At 30.9% G+C, this 21,442-nt stretch overlaps 1 protein-coding gene across 4 annotated transcripts in view; it reads right to left on the minus strand.

Annotated features, from left to right (window-relative positions):
• SREBP (Sterol regulatory element binding protein) overlaps positions 1-21,442 on the minus strand; it is a 58,016-nt gene that overhangs the window by 11,070 nt on the left and 25,504 nt on the right. For 3 of the 4 annotated variants that reach the window (XR_012758240.1, XR_012758241.1, XM_075378588.1), the window contains exons 9-13: positions 19,141-19,383; positions 16,515-16,695; positions 16,084-16,258; positions 13,519-13,826; positions 3,285-3,440 (exon numbers count right to left, since the gene is read on the minus strand). Coding sequence is in view for 2 of the 4 variants with exons in the window: in XM_075378588.1 (XP_075234703.1) it covers positions 3,285-3,440; positions 13,519-13,826; positions 16,084-16,258; positions 16,515-16,695; positions 19,141-19,383 (1,063 nt within the window). In the remaining 2 variants the exon portion in view is untranslated. The remainder of the gene's footprint in view (positions 1-3,284; positions 3,441-13,518; positions 13,827-16,083; positions 16,259-16,514; positions 16,696-19,140; positions 19,384-21,442) is intronic. The other variant, XM_075378589.1, reaches the window with a different exon arrangement.

Here is a 21,442-nt window from a genome sequence, read left to right on the forward strand (position 1 = left end):
TAAATACACCTTGATGTATTATAAAAAGCATGATAGTCTTTTTCGTCTTTTCTCCTACCACCGAGAAAAAATTGTGAGAGATTACTTGATTATTATTGAGAATACATTTCTGCTACAAGCTTTAGCACTATCAACTCACGCATTAGTGCTGATTTAAACAGCATATTTCCCATTTGAGTGGATTAATATGAATTTTGTTTTTACTATCAATCACTTGCCTGATGCATTCCTCCATTTTATTCTAACTGCATAAATATTTAATATCAACATTTAAGAGCCTAAATACTCAGTACTTGATTCATATATAAGTAATCTTTATTTAGGCTTATAATTTTTTACTACTTCAAACTTTTAATCGTGACATTTAGGAAGTAATCAATTCCTATATCTAAAAATTTTAATGATTTTATTCTAATTTTTTACCATACCAACTTATTCAAATAAGATAATTCTATTATTTCTCAAACATGCGAAGTTTTAACAACAGGATGGATATAGTTTTCAAACACAGACAGAAAAGCAAAATAATTAATTAAAAAAAGTAACATCTTAAAAGGTAGTAATAATTTCACACTTTACATTGCAGAAAGGATTACATTTTATGCTGTATAACACAGCTTAGTAAAGACTAAATAGTTCAGACATATCACTGTAAGTTTTTTAAAATTTATTAACAAAAAGTGATACAAGAATAACAGGATTTTAATTTCTATCAAAAAGAATTTATTTATGCTTCTACACTGATATTGTTTCTTCAAAATATTGTCTGCTGAAGATGTGACACAATTATGCCAGCGCTTCTTTCAATCCTCAAAACATGTACAAAAGCATATTTTAGAACAGCCGTACATTCATTTAAAGATGTTTTATTTATTTCAGATATTGTCGCAAATCATTCCACTTTTAATGATTTTTATTCGGTAGAAGAAGAAAAAGTTACAAGTAGCTTTCTGGAGAACACAGAAACTGCGGCATCAGTAAAATTTTATTTTTTTCTATATAATCACAAATTAATAGCAAAGTATGAGCTGAAGCATTATCATGGTGCAAAATCCAAGTCTTGTTTGCCCACATTTGTAAGTAATTTTTTTAAGAGTGCCTTACATAAATGGCATAAAACTATTAATTAATACTGTTTGGTGACTGTACAATCTAGTACAGTTCTACCTTGTTGAATTTTTGTTAAGAATTCATAATGGATAACTGTAATCTAAAAAAACAACCGGGAGGTGAACCTTAACAGTCAGTTGAACTCTGCATGTTTTTTTCAGTCTTTATTCTTCAGAAAGCTTCCATTAGGGATGATAGGAAATTCGTTTCAATAGCATAACCGTACAGTCAGCCAAGTTTTGTCACCTGTTATGACATGCTTGAGTAATTCAAATTATCAGTAATATCAACTAAGAACTGTTCTGTGATGTTGTTTTTATTATAAAATCAACATTTCGAAAAATCTTTGCTTAAACTTGTTTTATACCAAAATTTTCAGTAAAAATTGTTTCACACATGCCACCACAGAGATTCTCATTTACGAGATTCCCGCCCCTTCAGCAACTTCTCTATTAATATTTTGTCAATATTTTCATAGACAATTGATGTTAGGATGTCCAGCCCTATATCTTCAACATCTTCACATCCTGCTTGAAAGTTTGCAATACTCATAAACCCTTGGTGTTGATATGCCATCTTTGTCAAAAACCTCTTCTTCTTCTCTACTTTATTTAATGCAAATCCTTTGTTCCATAATTTTCAAACAAAATAAATCACCACTTGTAATAAAATTACTTAGTTAAAAAATTTTATCTATATGTCTAATACAGCTGAAAATATTGATATATATTAAAAAAGGTGTTGCTATCAGGTGGGAAAAAGATGAACTTGGTCTAAAAAATATAGCTTGCAGAATTAAATAATTGTTTATTTTCTGATCACACTTTGTATATAAGGATTTTAATTTTTTTAATAAAATTATATAAATCACAAACACAATTTAATGAATAATCAAATTTCTTGAAATGCCAGATTTTAAAGAAATATCCTAATGAACCGACTGGAGTAAGAATAAAAACAGTAATCATGAATTTAACCATTCAATAATTTTAATGGATGGATCCTTTTGAACATTTTAAACAATGAACATAGATGATTTCACCTATTTGAATTGGTTTTTGAAAAGTTTGATTAAAACTGCTTCGTATATCCGTGCCATTTTTGGCATTTGGAAGTAGAAATATATTAATTCTAATATATATTTTCCCTTCTATTGTCATTTAATTCCTTAAACATTAATGTATTCATTATTTACTCTTTAATGTGCTATTTTTGCTCCAACAGTGCACACTTTTTTAGTGAAAATTAAGGCTATGTTTTTTGTTGAACTAAATAATTTATTGAAATTAAATTATTATTTTTAATTATAATTCTTTTTTCTGACAGCAAATTACACTTCACTTTGATCAGACTTATTTAAAAAACATGTTTTAAAACACAAACTGTTCATAATAACCTACAATACAAAATTTATTGCGTAGGAGTTTTTTAACCAATAAAATCTTTATCGGCTGCAAACAAAAAATAAAAACAAACCACAATTTGTATAAAAACAGTTTTATACAGTAGTTTACAATAAAATTAAAGAAATATATGATAGTATAACAAATATTATATAACGAAAACATAGTTGATATTGAAGAAATCTATTATATCAGTGCTGCTACCATGACATAAATAGAAGAAATGATGATTTTATACCAAACCAATAGTAGAATGTATATTAAAGTAAAAGGTGTAAGCACGTTAATCTGAATATTACCACTTTGCACAGTTCAAAGTTATACATGAACAGAAGAGTACTGCAATTTAATATGATAATATAACTTGCTAGTAAGAATATATTATAAAAATAATAAGTGAATTTAAGTGGGTATAAAAAATTCAGAGTGAACATGTTAAGAATCATCTCAGTAAGTTCTTACAATTCAATACTAAAAAACGAAGAAAAAGAATTTTTATTACAGGGCATAAAATATACATGACAATTTCCTATCAAAAAAGTTTTTTAAGTGGAATGTCATTCACTTTTGTTCCAATTCCTCATTGATTGGTCTTGTAATTGAAGTAGGAATAAGTAACTAATTAATGTGTGCTATGCTTCTGAAAATAATGGATTTATTAAATATATGGAAACATCTTACCCATTTAACATAAAGTTGTTAATAGATAATTTTGTAAGAATGCTGTGTACATAATCACTCATGTAAGCATACACAACACACAATACTTACTGGAATAAACTGAGTAATTGTTCGTAATGATGTTAAGTCACGCTGAAAACCTGATAACTCTCGGCTAGTTACAGGACCACTGCTACTGCCACCTTGCTCTTCCCATAGTGCAGTTCTTGTATCCAACAGCCAATCACAAACCAACAACTGCGCCAACTGGTAACAGAAATCAACATTATAAATAAAAATTATAAAACTAACAATAAATTTATTACACTTATATCAATAACTAAAAAAATATAATAAAACACCACTTTTACTTCAGTTATTCATAATATCTCATATCCTACATTCATGTTCAACAATATTCTTTACTAGCTGGTTTATATAATAGAATTTAAAAATAATTTAACAGCACAGAGTAATAATATGAATCTTACACAAATTCTATAATTACATAAAACAAACATTAAAAAAAAATTTAATTTAGAAAACATAAAACAATATTAACCCTTTGGATGTCAACGTCAGTGTATTATTAGCCCCTGGATACCGCTATATGTGTATTATATAACTCATACCCAAAACATAACGATCCATAGATGCTTTATATTTAGTCATCTATAGTTTACAAAATTCATCACTTGATGGTATTGTCACATCACTTTCTCGAAGTGTATATGAAGTACGCATAGACAGATAGTTGAAAATTAAATTGAAATATCAAATACTGAGAATCGTGTTTCTGTAGTACAGCGAATGTTGTCGTACATAACCTTGCTGATGTTTTAGTCCATTATTTTGTAGTTAGTTCTTATTTCAGATTATATTATTATTTTGAACTGTTTCTACATATATTTCTTTGCTTTCTTTGTTATATTTTTCACTTTGTTTCTTTGAGTTTTGGTTCTTTATTGTGTAAAATATCTGCAACACCAGGGACTAGTATAGAAGTCTAACTGATCAGGATATATTTGTGAATATTTTAGCAATGAGAGTGGTAATTAGTATAATTTTGAGTGAAACTGAGAATGAATCTGACAATGAGGCACTCACTAATATAATCAATGATGAATTGGAAGTCATTCCTCCTAAACAGCAGCAGCCACTAAACATGCAAACCAAGAACTGCCAGGGCCAAAACACATGCAACCCATAGGATGTCCAGTAATTGAGTATTTCAATTTATTTTTCATTATAACTCTGTTAGAACTCATTGCTAAAGAAACAAATTGCTCTTCAAAGTAGTTTATAAATAAGCACGTATGAAGGTTTAGCAGCTCAGAGGTTAGTAGCAAAGAAGAAAGGTGATGACCCTTGTGGTGGACCAGGGTTGAGGAAATTGCCAAAGAAAGAAGCAAAATGTTGCACGTGCACATCAGAAGGAAGAAAAAGAAGATCAAGAACAGTCTGCACCAAGTGAAGTAAAGGATTACATGGGGAGTAACGTGTAGGCTACATGCCATCAGGCTTCCGGAAGCCATAATTTTGTAAATAGTGATCCCAACTTCCATTTTATTTTATCAAGAAATTCATGGAGATATTTACATTAATTATTAAATTTTTGTAATTGTTAGTGACTTTTCAGAATACAGAAAAAATAAAAAAACATAAACATTTTAGTAAATTTAACTGTCCAAAACTAAAGTTTATGATAAAAAAATAATAAAAACAGTTTAAAATGTTATAATTCTGGTGATAATCATATTCTGCAGGATGTTTTTGTTATTTTTTCATATTTTTAGAATGAATACTGCATGATTTATTAATGTTTTGAAATACTACTACTTAACAGTTAAAACACCTGACATTTTTAGCACATCCCAGTCCAAAACGCTTGACGGCAAAAAAGTTAATAAAAACCACAAAATCTGTATGAACAACACAACTTCACTGCCATTACTGAAATAATGTAAATCTAAAACCTAACAAAAAAAATAACCATAACAACATTACTTGTTGGTTAGCGTCCCAACTAATTAACTTTAAATAGTAAACTAATTTTATAAATTATATCCAAATTGTATATTTAACGTTAATTAGATAAGGTTAGCATGCATTAGGTTATGTTTGGTTAGGTGATTGCCGCAATTAACAAGTTAAATAACAAGAAGAGTCCGGGCCCAGATGGAGTTCCGGCAGCGGTCATTAAAGGCCTGGCCAGAATATGGATTCTGTAAGGGCCGTTCGACACTGGATGCGATAAACAGGGTGGTTAGCTGGGCGGCGGAGGTACGGAGCGGTACTTGCGAGGACCAGAAGGATCCCATTGATGGTCCAGTTAGATATCAAAAATGCGTTTGGCTCGGTACCGTGGACGGCCATTGTAGCGGCGCTCAGAGAAATGAAATGAATGTTAGTGACCACTTGCTAAACCAGGTTGACTGCTACCTGTCTGATAGATGGACGGAGGTTCGCACTTTGGAGGGGGTGGTGAGATTTCCAGTCTTCGGTGGAGTTCCGCAGGGGTCTGTGTTAGGCCCCTTGCTATGGAACATCATTTACGACCGGGTGCTTCGGTTGCCTTATCCGGAAGGAGTCAGCGTAGTCAATTACGCTGACGATATTGTACTATTGGTGGAAGATAAGGAAATTGGTGATGCAGAGGATAAAGCAAATCGCTCCCTCCAACTCATAGACAACTGGCTAATAAACAACAACATGGAGGTATCCCCAGCAAAAAGCAAGTGTATCCTCTTCACAGGTAGGAGAAGACTGCGCGGAGAGGTTATAACTGAGGTCAAGGATACAAAATACCTAGGGGTGACAGTAGATAAAAGTCTCAAATTTGGTGGGCATATAGAAAATGTGTGCAAAAAAGTAGGGCTCACCATAAAAGCCATCAGGAGATTATTCGCGGAACACACAGTACCGGGGGCCTCCAAACGGAAACTGATTGCATCGGCGGCGGTGTCTGCGGCGTTATACGCGTTGCCAGTTTGGGCTGATGCAATCAGGATACAAAGAAACAAGGATAAACTGCGAAGAATGCACAGAACGGCATTGTTGGGAGTGGTGGCAGGGTATCGTACTCTGTCATATGAAGCTATATGTTTGCTTGCGTAGGTCCCGCCGATAGAACTTCAGATCAAGAGCAAGAAAGCGAGAGCGGAAGGGTGTAGTAGAGCTGAGACCGAGGCGATGACTCGACAGTGGTGGAAGGAAGTATGGGCAGAGACTAACGCTGCTGCCTGGACCAGAAGGTTAATAAGTGATTTGGACGCATGGCTGGATCGCCAACATGGCGAGGTGAACTTTTACATAACACAGATGATGTCAGGTCATGGATGTTTTGGTTACTACTTAAAAAGATTCGGCAAGAGAGACACACCCAACTGCGACTACTGCCAGGAGGTGGACGACGCAGAGCATACGATGTTCGAATGCCGAAGATGGGCACAATACAGACAATTCATAGCAGTCAATAATCTGAACGCGAATAACATAGTAGAGTGGTCGCTAAGGAGGGAGCAGAACTGGAACGTTTTTAACAATTTCGCCGGTACGGTTCTTCGCACTAAGGAAGAGGAGGCGCGACGAAGGAATCGTTTGGTTCAATTGTAAATAGGGATAGGTGGACAGCCCCGTCTCTGAGAGCCTGTATGCCCTGGCGTGCAGGTTTCGGTGAGGGAACAGGGACTCCGGGAAGATTTCGCGGGGATAAAATTAAAAGACCTAGACTCGGCAGGCGTGGCTGGTTTTGGGGGTGCGCGCGCTCCTTGTGGTGGTCGCGCCGGTTTGAGGCAAATGGCATAAAGACTGAGACCAAGTTTCTGTCGGCGGGGGTGGGGAACGGCATAGCCGGGCTTTGCCCTCGTCGGCGGGAATTAGAGGCAAGCAAGAAAAGATCTAGTACCGGGGCGGTTGACCTGCCGTGCCGGGTGTAAAACCGGTGGGCGGGAAGACCGCCTTAGAGTCAAAAGACACGTCTCTGGGCAGAGTATACTTAATTGGATGTCCGGCCCAGGGATGTAGGGAAGAAAAAAAAAAAATGTTGATATCACATGAATTTCAGTACACAGAAACGACATTACCTAAGCAAACTTAACCTAACACTTGCATTGTTTGCTAACCTTGTCTACTCTACTAATTTTTCTGTTTAGCCTCCAAAACCATCATCAGGTATTACTTCAGAAGAAGAATGAGGATGATATGTATGACTGTGACTAGTATATTTTTGTATAGTCCCAGTCTCAGGTCGAACATTCCTGAGAAGTGTGTGGTTAATTGAAACCCAACCACCAAAGAACACAGGTATCGACGATCTAGTATTTAAATACCTATAAAAGTAACTGCCTTTACTATGATTCACTAACCTTATCTAATTAAATTAAGTATAAAAAAATAATATTCAATTTGTATGTATAATTTATGTTAGTTTAAATATATATATATATATATATATATATATATATAAATGTTAAAAGCACATTTACAAAATTTTTACAATAAATCATATTACACAATTAAGCCATAAAAATGTGTATAAGTATTTTCTATAAATATATAAATTAACAATGACAAACAAAGTGCATCATATACTTTTATTGAGATATGACCACAAAAAAATAATAGCACATGATACAAAATATAAATAAATTTATATATAATAAAAGTAAAGTAAATGTAAAAATAAATAATCTGAATTAATTTATCAAATAATTATAACAAATTTTTACAATAATTCTCATGAATTTCAAATCACAACCTTTTAGTTCATTTTTGAATCATTCAAAACTTAAACTATATATCAGGGCCCTGGTCAGGGGGCTGTGAATTCCACCAACTGTAGGACTTTACAAAAACTGGGATGAACTAAAAAATCAGAAGCCACTTTTGGGTTATTCTCTGCAGTATTGTTACAAATTTACACTTGCTGACTAAGAGATTTTCATTTTTATTCACTCTGCAATTAATATTTCACACAATTGCTCTATGATTATTTAAACATTGTTATTTAATTTTGTGAACTATTACCTCAGCATCTACAAAGTTGTTGCCATTTTATTATTTTTTCCTCTGCCTAGCCAATCTGACTGTTCACACAATTTCTGTTGAGCACTGAGGGCACTACCAGTCAGCCAATTAAAAATAAGCAAGTGAAAAAAAAAAGTTAACAAGTAACAGGTTAATATACAATTAGACCATACATATTTAATTTGTGTTTAATTGTGTAACACACAACACATAAATTTATAAACATATCTATTAACCTGTAAGATTAATAGGTTTACAGGTTACAGGTTAATTATGTTTGTTTATAACTACCAATTCGATTTTAAATTTAAAAAAAATTAATTGATAAAAAATTAAATAAATTATAATATTCTAAATATGAGAATGTAAATAAATAAGTATTAAAAATACACAAGTAAAGATACAAACAAATTTTTGGTAAGAAAATAAATAAGATTATGAAACGAATTAAAACAAATAAAAAATAATAAACTAACAATTTGACAAATAATATTAAATTAACTAACAAACTAACAGTAAACAATACTGTTCTTGTCGGTTAGTGTCCCACCTAATTTACTTTAAATAGTAAACTAATATTATAGATTACATCCAAATTGTACATAATTTATAGGTTATAAATAGTAAAGTAATTTTATAAATTATAACCAAATTTTATATTTAATATTAATCAGACAAGGTTAGCAAGCATTAGATTACGTTTGGTTAGGATATATTGATATCGTACAAAGTTTAGCACACAAAAACAACATTAACTAACCAAACTTAACGTAACACTTGCTTCGCTCTCTTACCTTGTTTAATTAACATTAAATATAAAAAAAAAATATTCAATATATAATTTATAATATTAGTTTACTATTTAAAATAAATTAAGTGGGATGCTAACTGACAAATATCAAAAATTGAGTTGATAAAAAAGTAAATAAATTGTAATATTGTAAATAAATATGATAAAAATTGAGGAAAAAAATGAATGGAAATTTCAATCATTCAAAATATCGAGCAAGAAGAGTTTCAAAAAATATAATAACACTGCGATGGATTATATTTTTGGAAACAGTGGAAATAGAAATATGATAATTTTAAAAACCATTGGTTGAACAAAAATACATGTTATCAACTCCTAACAAAACTCTTTCAGTGTGAAAATGTTTGCGAATCCCCTCTCTATCTTCCCCTCCCAAAAAACACATATTAAAATGTATCAAACAAAAAGAACTGACATCAAAAAAGAAAGTGGTATTTCTCAGATCGGTAAATTCTGGTCAGATGTGAACATCTTAAAGTAATTAACATGCTAGATGCTCTCAGTAGAAAATGACAAAAAACCACGCACCTTTTCAACATGAGGTAGGTAAATCACTACCATAACACAAGCACCCATGGGGAGCAACTTGAAAATTTTTAATGTAAAGGACTGACTTGAACACATCATTTTAAAGTGCACTGAAAAAAAATAATGATATAAATAACTTGAATTTACAACAATATTAAACCAAAATAACAATCATTTAATGATTTTTTCACAACTATTTTCAAAAGCAGCCAATAATACACCTGAAATAATGATCTCAAAAATTTTTATCTTTTTAGCATTCACTGTTGAATAGTTATTTAAGAGGTAATAAAACCACTTTTGAAACTAATGATGAAAATATTAAGTAGCCACCATTTTAGTTAAGTTTTTATAAGCCTACAGGTTTTTTGATATAATTTTTTTTTCAATGCCATTTAAAATGATGTCATATTATCTTTTTAATTTAACAGTTTTGATTCGCATCCATGGATGCTTGGGATGAGGTGATCTCATACTGAAAGATAGATAATTTTAAGGTAGGAAAATAAAAGCGTTTTACCAAATTTCATTTTTGTACATTTAACTGTTGAAAAGTTACTTAAGGGTTGCCATACTTTGTTAGCACTGTGTATGTATATGCGTGTGTGTGTGTGTGTGTGTGTGTGTGTGTGTGTGTGTGTGCGCGCGCACGCGCGCGCATGTATAAAATATAAGGTAATGCAATTAATACGTTATTTTTTATTAATTAAGTATATATACATTTTACAATTAATTCAATATAAATAATTCAATTTTTTCAATAATAACAAATATTAAATTATTAAAATAAAATTAAAACAAAAAATCACTACCTATTTTTTTAACAATCATCCACTATAAAAAAAAAAATATTCTATTTATGTTGCTTATATTTAGTAATGAATCAGATTATAAATCAATGGGTAAAAATTTCGTTTACATAAATAAAAATTACAAAATTTCAAAATAATATAGTATTTCTTCTTTTTTTTCAGTAACAGTGAAAAATTTTCGCTTCTACTAAGAAAGAATAAACTACAACTTACATACAAAACTACTAAATCATACGTACATAAAACAAAGTTATTTATTTATACAGACATAACTTTTTGATAACTAATGAATGAGGAATAAAAATTTCATTTACGCTATTACTGATAATAAAACTAATACAGCGAAAGAACTTTTATATAAATTATTAATTAGAACAGTTGATTAATTGCAAATAAAATTTAGAAAAAAGCTTCACCTGGCAATATATTATGAATATTTTGTACATTTTTTTATAAGACTAATGTAATGAATGGCTGATCTATAAAGAAAATTTTACAAGACATATATTTACAAAAAAATTACCAATACTCTTTTTTATCTGTCATGTGATTTTATTTGCATATATATTAACATTATGCATCTCAGCACATTTGTTTCATCATCAGATTTACCACTCGACGTAAATATGAAATACTAAAAACATATTATACATAAATAAATAAAAATAACTGTTCATAAATTAAATCATAAACAGCACATACATGAACGTAATTATAATGAAATGAGGACATTCATCAAACATTTTAATAACCTCTAAGGAGTAATAAATTTTTTGACGAAAAATTTGTTATGAAATGCATCATTTTAAAACATGCATCAACAATGTCACATGATAGGTAAAATTATTATAATGTTTTTGTTGCTAACACAACTTGATATACATATTTAATTAAATTATCAAACAGAAAGTGTGTTTAATACACACACGCATATCTTCTGTATTATACAAAGCCTAGACACATCAGAGTACTAAATTTAGAATAGCTGGGAAAGGCGAACCCTAGCTAATACACATAAAAAGTCTGATCGAATAGCCAAACATAAGCATAACAAAAAATTAATAGCCATAAACCAACTAATAATAATTAATTGACTGGGTAAATCACAATACAGCAGCCTTTTACAATGAAGATAGTTCCAGCAACTGACTTTGCACTGCAGAAGTATTGCACTAATTACTATAAGTAATCATAAATAATTGCAATGCAACTACAATGCACGTCAGTCACTGGAAAATAATTACTCTGTAGAATGTAGATAGACGATAAACCTTACTGAAGATTGAGGAATGAAGTTTTTGATGATGGAGTAAACTAATTTTTGTAACAAAGCATTATTAACTAAACAACACATAAATCAAATAAATAAATTGCAACATATTGATTTTATAATATATGTAAAATAAATGTTATTTTATATAAGAATAAAAATTGATTTGGGATAAATATATCTCTATCTAATATACTGATTTACTTCTTGTGGAAACACTTTCATAATGTACTCTACTTCATCAACAACAATTTTTTCTTTTTTTTTTAGTAAAGATTTTTTATTAATTAAACAGAAAAGGAAATAATGTTCTTTTAGTTAAATTTAAGATTGATTATTAAATCCTATTTCATTTGTAATCACCTGTACTGCATTAGGTACAACTCAACACCCAACCTTTACTTAACAAGTATCTCAACCCTGGTTGGGCTTTATTTACAGCAAACAGAAAAAACAAGGTCAGCTCAATCTAGAGACAGGGCCTCCTTCATCAAACTACAAAGCTATCAAGGATGCAACGACCCAAAGATGTCTTCACACTCTTAACTCATTAGTGTAAAAACCACCAGTTTTATATATTTTTAACTAACTGGTCCAGTTTATTAAGAAGTAAAATAGAATGAAGTAAAAGTAAAAAATATTTTACGGTATTTTTACTACTATCGTAACAACATATTTGCAATTCGGCACAAATATATATCAGGTGACCTAGACCACCCATCCAACCCTTCTAAAATTGAAGGAAGTAATTTTTTTGGAAAATGCAAAAAAAATCTGATCACCAAGTCAGGAGAGCTCTACATTTTGGTTATATTACCAACTTCCAGTTTCGACTGAAAGCGGGCTAGAAACTAGACCAAAAGTTCATTTTTTAAATGGAACACATATTTTGAATGCAAATTTGGATTCTACGGACAAAGGTACATTGTGCAAAACACTTATCCTTGAAGTGTCATCTTTAACCTCTAAATGATCTTTGTGTTTTACCTAGAACTGAATTCCTTTAAAAAACTCTTTTAAGCATCAAAAACTTGATTTTTACAAAACAAACAAAAATTACAACAGTTAACCACATATTTTTTCGATTTTGGTGATACCAGTTTATGGTTCTGACCGGAAGTATGTTAGTGAGACCGGATCTTCATTTTTCTATACGAGACATACTTTTTTATCACAGATTTGCATTATATGCACAACAGTATGTCTTCTGAAACATTTTTTCCAAAAAAGCCTTCTTTGTTCCTAAAATTACCTTTAAACTCTAACTGGTCCTAAATTCTTCCAAAATCTTTTCAACTCCTCGGTAATGATAAAAAGAAAACAATTTTAATGGAAATTACATGCATCCTATCGAACAATGAGCTCACCAATTTCCAGTCTCAAGCAAAAGTAGATTATTTGATAGAATCTCTATTCTTTTTTCCATGGAATGTAACACTTATTATTACGGAACCAGAAGCTATACTATTGTAAATTTTTGCTTGTTTTGTAAAAATCAAGTTTTTGGTGCTTAAAAGAGTTTTTGAAAGGAATTCAAGACTAAAGTTCGAAGGTCATTTTGTGGTTAAAGATTACATTTTATGGAAAAATGTTTCAGACAAGACTTACGTTCTTTGTCCCAAGGACCCAAATTCGCGGTGAAAATTTTCATGTTCCTTTTTAAAAAAACAACTTGCGATCTAATTAGCCCACTCTGGTCAAAACTGGAAGTTGGCATTTTCCAGAAAAATCACTTCCTTCAATTTTAGAAGCGGTGGACGGGTATGAAAACTGAATTTTCCAGTATAAGTGCATTTTGTACGTAGTCAAACTTTTAAGAAGCTACTCAAACATTAAAAAATCAAAGGAAAGAATAAAATGCAAAACTTACAATAATAAACAGCAAAATTAACTTACCAGTAATTTAGTATCAGGTTTATGACAAGTATTCATCGACAAACTATCACATAGAAGTTGCGATGCAGTATCGCATAATTTAGACACAGTTGACTGCTGTTGTGAACGCTGAGATAATGCGACACGACGTAATCTATATGCAGCCAAAACAGCACATGCTAATGATTCGTTTTGTCCAGCAAGTGATTCCGGTAATGTTTCAACTCTTGGATATATATGCTCGGCTTGTACATCATCTCCCAATAACCAGTATGCAGCAACACCGATTACAGAAGCCCACCAATGGGCTGTTTCATCCACGCACACTGCTGGAAAAATACAGAAAGTAATAATACATGTCCTTCCAAAGTGTATGAACAGTATTAAAAAAATAATTTTTTAAACAATAATAGTATTTTAACAATGGTATTACATTGATGACAAATTAAATTCAAATTACATTCAAGTTTGTCTATTAGAGGTCATGCCAAAATTACATAAGAAATCAAAACATAATAGTATCATTATGGATCCTTCAGTTAATTCATAAAAATAGATATGTAAAAACTTTCACGCCTATTAAAATACAACTTTCTACATCTAATTATTTTCTTTCTTTATGAAGAAATGATATGACAGCTACTTCTACATATTTAATAACAATCACTTCTGTTTCATGTCCGTAATAAGAAACAATCATGTTGCAGAATTATTGGCTGTCAAACATAACACACACACACACACACATCTCCTAAAGTTGACCAGCTGCCAGGTAGTCAAGATACTTATATTTTTGGAATCTCAGAACCTGTTGAGAAAATATTTTTGCACAGGGTTGTATTTTGAATTTTTTGATTGTGGTGAATGGAACCATAATGCCAGTATTCCATGCTCTGCTGTTTTTCTTCTGGGTCGTAATGATGCATGCAAGTTTTGTCTCCTGTCACAATATTGAAAAGGAAATCTTCCTCATCATGATAATCGGAAGCTGTTCATAACATCACTTTCATTGAGATTTGTTCTTTTCTGTAAATTTGCATGGCACCTACTGCAAATAGATTTACACTATCCCAGTCATGTAATAATATATCCTACTCTTCCTTTCAATATGACCATCTGGGTCTGATGCAGTAGTCATTTTAAATCAACTCATTTATCTCCTTTCGGTGCTTTTTATAGATCAAATAATCAGAAATTGAGCGACCGCTGTAAAATTCATTCTCAAAATTCACTTTACTGCCTTCTGATGGACAATTTTTTTTTTTTATTGTCCACCTACTCAAAATCCTTCGATCGACAGTTTCTCATCTTAAGTGGCTTTTAAATAACGATGAATATCACTTGTGTTCACTTTTTATTATTAAAAAAACAATCACTGAACACTGTTTTGAATACATTGACATAGCAGGCACAACAATGGCACTGTCAAAAATGAGAAGAGTATAGTTTAGTAAACAAGTACGGGGATGAAACTATAAGAACGCATCACATGATATTTTGTATGGCATTTTGTTCACCTGCTATATTCCATTTCATCTCCCCTTTGTACACAGATTAACAAGGCCAGCTTTAAAAAAAAGTCACCAGAAGATCATTAAGTTTACTAAACAGTCAGTCTGCCCACCAAAACTCAACAAGATTGTATAGATATGATTCATTGAACATCCTTAGCACAAACCTAGAAAGGTCCAAACTACACTCGCAGAACGTTTTCCACAATGGTGAAGAATGAGTAAGGAAAAGGGATAGTTGACCAAGAAGAATGTTCTGCTTAATGAGAAACCACAGCGCAAAACAAACAACCTCACCTAAAGGATAGCTCAAAACCTCCTCCAGACAGCAGGCATCCACCCCATCCACAATTTCTCAAGATATCTTAGCCCAAGAGAACAACTATTTTGAACTGATCAGCTTAAATACATGCAACAAGAAATGTTTTTCTTATGGAAATTAAAGAGCAACCTGGTCTAGGTTCACACTGCTTAACAGAAACATCCGACCCATTTTCAGAATTTTATGTAATAAAAAGCTTTTATAAACCTTCAATTCTTTTTTTAATATATCTTCCTGTAAGGTCCAATTTATTTTACATTACAACCTATTAGATATGTCAGTGAATATTACACTAATTAACATTAATTGTAAATCCACTTAAATAAATCTTTTTGGGAAAGCCTGCTGCCAAATAACTTAAAAAGTAAAAGTGATTCATATTCAGTAATTCAATGTTTTCATTGAAATCAGTAAATACAGCACTTGTTTTCAATAACAAATCAGATTAGTAATAATAAAATCTGTTACACAGCAATGTTATATTTACTTAAAAAATTAGAAAATTACAACTGAAATTTTTACACAACTACACAGGAGAATAATTAAAAGTAGATTTTCTAGTATTGTTTTTTCTTTAAAAAAAATAATAATTTTGAGATAAAGATCAATTTTCCGAAGTCAATAAAAAGAAACACCCTCCTAAATTTTTCATTTTGCACTCAAAGAAACTTTTTTTTTCAAATGTTCCTTAAAAAAAAAAAAGGTATAAAAAGAATTTTATAATCCTAGCATAATAACAACAATAATACAAACATTTAACATTTGTGTCAGCAGTAGCAGTTGCATTATCCATAAGTAGCTGAATATAAGTAATAACATCTGGTGTTTGTGTTCGTCTGACAGGTTCATCATCATTAGTAGAATCTAACTGAGCTCCTGGTGCAACAAGGGTTTGTAATGCTTTCTCCAACAGATGTTCTCTATATATCTGAAAAATTAAAAAGAAATAAAATCAAAATAACTGTTTAACTGCCATATATCTCTTAAACATGCAGTTATTTTTCATTTAATTCTTGGTTCTAGAAAGTTCAGTAAACAGTTTTCCTTAATATACTTACATTCAACGACAAATACAGTTCCTTAAAAATATTTGGGCCAAATTAGACAAAAGTTTTTTATTTAGTAATAAGAGTTAAGATTATTGTTTAATAAAATAATTTAGTAGATTATTTTTTGATACCTACCCGACTTACATAACCAATTGGATCAGTTTTATCGGTAAGACTTGTAAATATTGTAGGCATTGGAGAACTAAATGATAATTTTTGTGATACAAAAAATCGATGGCCATAAGAATTGACTAACCACTGAAGACAAGGACAAGGTTGACGAATATAAGCCTCTCTTGCTAATGACAAATAAAACCTACAGAAAAAAAAAACATTAAAAATTATCATTTCTCCTCATAGATTATTGGATGCAAATCCAACAGGAACTTTAATTAAAAATGAAAATTCAGTTTAAATTACTAATGTTATTATTTACAAAATCCCAATGGGAATTTTTCCTATATTCTGGTAATTCTGTGCCAACTCACGCAATTTACTTTTTACCAACTCATGCTAAATAAACTTTTTAAAATCATAACTGGAAACAAGCCAAATCTTTTTTTCTTCCCAAAGATTACAACGTAACTCCATAACTGTAAATTTAATTTCAGCTAATCACAATTTACTGATATCGAGTAAAAAAAAAAATTAACTGTCTCATAATTCAATTGTATATAACTACAAGATAATAAACAACAATTAATTCACTTTTCCATTAATTCATGCATTTTTTTGTTTTGATGTTATATTTATTTATTATTGGAATAAACCCTGCATTTTTAAAATAATGCAGCAGGGCTTACTTGAATCATGATTTATTTTAGAAAAACAATGAATTAGCTTGTAGATATAATTAAAATCATGAAGGTTTTTAAGAATTCCAATGATTACAAAAAGAAGTAAGAAAATCTCTCGATCTGTCATTATATTTTGAAAACCAATAGCTATTTTATCAAACGGGAAATGCCATTAATAATTTTAAATTCTGTTTGAGCAATCAATAACTATAGTTTGCCACACACGCGTTTGCACACAGTGTATTTGAAAACTAACTACATTTAATAAGCAGAATTATATATTAAGGGATAGTATTCCATGAGCAATTTCTGCAAAGGTTGGTAATCCTGCATTGTGAGCAGTTTGCTTCCATGAGCCAGAGGCCTGTAACCTTGAGATGAGAAAATGTGTCTGGCTCTTTGTTGTTCATTATGTGTTCGTCAACTTTGAGTAAAGGAGGCCTGTCTTTCTGTCTCCGCTAAGAATGTTAACTTTAGAATAGCAAATATTTCTTGTTGAATATGTTTTCCATGAGCATGGTGACTGCATACAGGCAATGAAAGACTAATTTTCCATTACGGTTTCCAGGAACACCAGATCTTAATTGAGGTGCAAGAGCACTAATCGAGAAATTTAGGGAGACAGGATCAGTAACAAACTCCAAGCAAAGTGGTAGACCATCAGTACTCGATGAAGAAAAACTGCAAGACATACCAGTTACTGTCCAATATAGTCCCAACATGACCATGCAAAAGTTAGCCTGACAGGCTAACTTTAAATGTAAAAGTTAAAATGTCAACTAGGTTGAAATTTTCAATTTTCTTCAGAGGCATTTTTGAGAAAACTATAAAATCAAATTTGTTACCAAAATGCATACATAAATAATTCAATTTTGTTTTCTTTAAAAACTCATTCCCACCTCTTAAAATTGAAATACATATATATATATATATATATATATTTGTTCTTTAGCTCTATCTTTTTAGTTTAAACATTTTTAAACAAATTTTTGAAAGTTTATACTTCATACATATAGCTATCAAGAAATGTCATTTTTTTATGGACCATGGACCTAAAATGCAGGAAAGTTTTTAGAAAATCTTTTTCTTATTAGCCTTTATTGAAGAAAGTGTTGGATTTGTTGGATGTAAAGACAATTTTACTTAAGTAAATTGGTTAAGCTTAACCTACCTACATGTGATACTTTTAGACATTTTTTTTAATTCGTTCCCAACCTCTATAAAAATAAATATATATTGTATTTTTGATCTAACTGTTTTCATTTTTATTATTAAAAAAATTCTGTTTTTATTTTTCTTTGATACTTAAACAGCTATTAAAATTAATTACCTTTGGCATCCATATTATATTCCAGACTCAAAATGAAAAGCAATCTTTTTCATTACTTTTGCATAAAAAGTTATACTTTATTTTTTCAATATTTTTTTTTTTTAAGTAAAACTCTGACCTTTAATGTTTGAATTGAATTTTTGATTGAATGAAAATGTTATGCAGAATATTGTGTGACTTGACCGGCATATCTGGAAAAGTCATGCAACACTTAGCCAGTTTTTTTTTTTTATTTAGTAATTAAATAATGTTCAAAATAATCCGAACAAATAAATGTTCCTTATATTAAAAAAAATGTAACATTAACAAGTAATATGAAAATGTTAGCAATGCTGAAAGTGCACAAATTATCAATAGTTGGTTGTGTTTTCTTAATGTATAAGCCTCCAGAACTGTACCTCTTGACTAGTTAAATGGAGTTTTTACAGTAATCATAATTTGCTTCTATTTTATTTAAGATAGGTTTTAGAAAATATATCAATCACAAACACTTGGGGTCCACTAGATTTAAATCATTAATAAATACTTATTAAAATGTTTAATGCAAATCTTTAATTCTTTTTTTTATATTAATAACCCAACTAAAAATTTAAATTAAAATAATTTATCTACAAAACTTATCTAAAACACGTACCTGCAAAAGAACTGTAAGAATGAAGGAAAACTTTGTTTTATTTGTAATGCGGTACCAACATAAATATGAGCTAATTGTTTAGCAGGTAAAAGATCTTTTGCCACTTCAGCAAGATTAGTAGCACTGAGAGCCAACATTAAACCACCAGACTGTTGTGAAAGTTCAACTAAATGTAACTGATGTAATTTATGATAAACCAAAGCCAGTTCTTTAACTGATGATACAGCTTCTTTTCTGGATGCCCTATGAAATTGTATGAAAAATGTGAAATTTATTTTCAATTCATTAAAAAAAAAAAATAATTTTAAAGTTTCAAATAAAATAAAATAAAATCTGATTAAGATAGTATATCTGCTCCCTGTAAAAAAAAATTATGTGAAAAAATTATTGTCAAACACTTTTTGTAAAAATTATTGGATAAAGATAGAAGTCATGTTCTAATTTTAAATTTCAAACTCATATATTCAATATTCATCAAATTCATATATTTATTTTTACCTCAGTAAGGCCTTAGCACAATATCAAACTACAAAAAAAATTATTGTTACAATAACCATTTTCAAAATTTTACTTCAAATCCCTCTGACAGAGAGCAATGTCATTTGTAAGCAGGATTTTGAGAGAAGAGTTTTTGAAATGTAAGATTACATAAAGATAGTAACAAGTCTTATTGCAAACTGATAAAGTACAAATGAAGTAAACTTCAGAATTAATGTCCTGAAAAATTAAAATATACAAAAAAAACCAAAAAGTATACTCCAAATGCACTAATGTACACCTAACAAATACATTTACATATATGGATAGAAATACAGTATACAGTAGATACTAAAAGGAGAAACATCCATCCCACACATATTGAAAAGCAATCAAATTTTGGCAACTAAAAAATAAAGTCAATTTTTTTTTTAACGAGAAAAATCAGGGACACTTTTGTCACCGGAAAAAAAAAGTAGTAATAAAATACCAAATTATTTCAAATTACAAAAACCATTAATAAATACAAAATTCAATTTTGATGAAAATTTTAAAGGACATTAGAAACAAAGCAGATTTTATAAATATAGTATAAAAATATTATAGTTAAGAAAAGCAAATAAAGTTAGATATCTTAGTGAAAAGAAATGTATAGACAACACTGCACAAATAAATAACACAGGTGTTATAAAAGAACACCTGGTAACCAGAACATTTTGAAAAAGTAAACTGACATGAAAATTCATCTAACTGAAAAATAAACTGCGTAATATAAGAGGGTAAGTCAATTATTATCCACAATTTAGTTACATTTTTGTTTATGTTGGTAGTACTGTCGTGTTGCGTAGATGACGCATGCTTGGTTTAATTGTTGTTATATCTGTCCAGGCTTGACACGGCTAGGTTACATTATCGCTGCCCTGCTGTTAAACATGGCTGCTCCACTTTCTGTTTACACCAAAGAAGAGCAACGTTCAGTAATCCGTTTTTTGTGGTCAAAGGTGTATCAGGGGTCGAAATTCATCGAAGACTTTCAGTAGAGTATGGGAGTGTGTTTCCGCAAAGGAGTGTCTAAGAATAGATTGAAAAATTCAAAAATGATCACACAAGTGTTACGCACGACGAAGGAGCCAGACGACCGTTTACCGCCATAAATGAGGAAAACACTGAGCATGCACATGACATAATTTTCTTAGACAGACGAGTAACTATCGATGAAGTGGCACATCGTCTGCAAATTAGTCACGGTTCTGCCTACGAAATCATCCACAACAGACTTGGGTTTCATAAAGTCTTGCAAGATGGGTCCCACAACAACTCGCACAGTTGCATAAACAAACGCGCTTGGACATCTGCCAAAAACATTTGGATCGCTATGGTAACGAACAGGACATCTTCGTAGACAGAATCATCACTGGTGACAAAACATGAATCCATCATTACGAAGAGCCGTAGAGTAAACGGCAGAGTATGGAATGGAAACATCCAAATTCACCCAGCAAAAAAAGGTTCATGACCAACTGTCCACAGGAAAACTGATGCTTATAGTTTTTTGGGACTCACAAGACCCAGTACTGGAACATTATGAGGAAATGGGCAGGACAATAAACAGTGCACATTACAGTGAGATGCTTACTGCCAAGCTGAAGCCTGCAATTCGAAGCATACACCGAGAACTGCTGTTGAAAGGTGTTGTGTTGTTGCACGATAATGCCTGTCCACATAATGCTGCCCACACTGCTAAAACACTCCAGAAACTCAACTTTGAAGTACTAGCTCATCCTACATATAATCCTGATCTTGCCCCTTCTGACTACCACTTGAT

The sequence above is a fragment of the Lycorma delicatula genome, chromosome 11 (assembly GCF_047948215.1).
Source record: "Lycorma delicatula isolate Av1 chromosome 11, ASM4794821v1, whole genome shotgun sequence".
Lineage (NCBI taxonomy): Eukaryota > Metazoa > Arthropoda > Insecta > Hemiptera > Fulgoridae > Lycorma > Lycorma delicatula.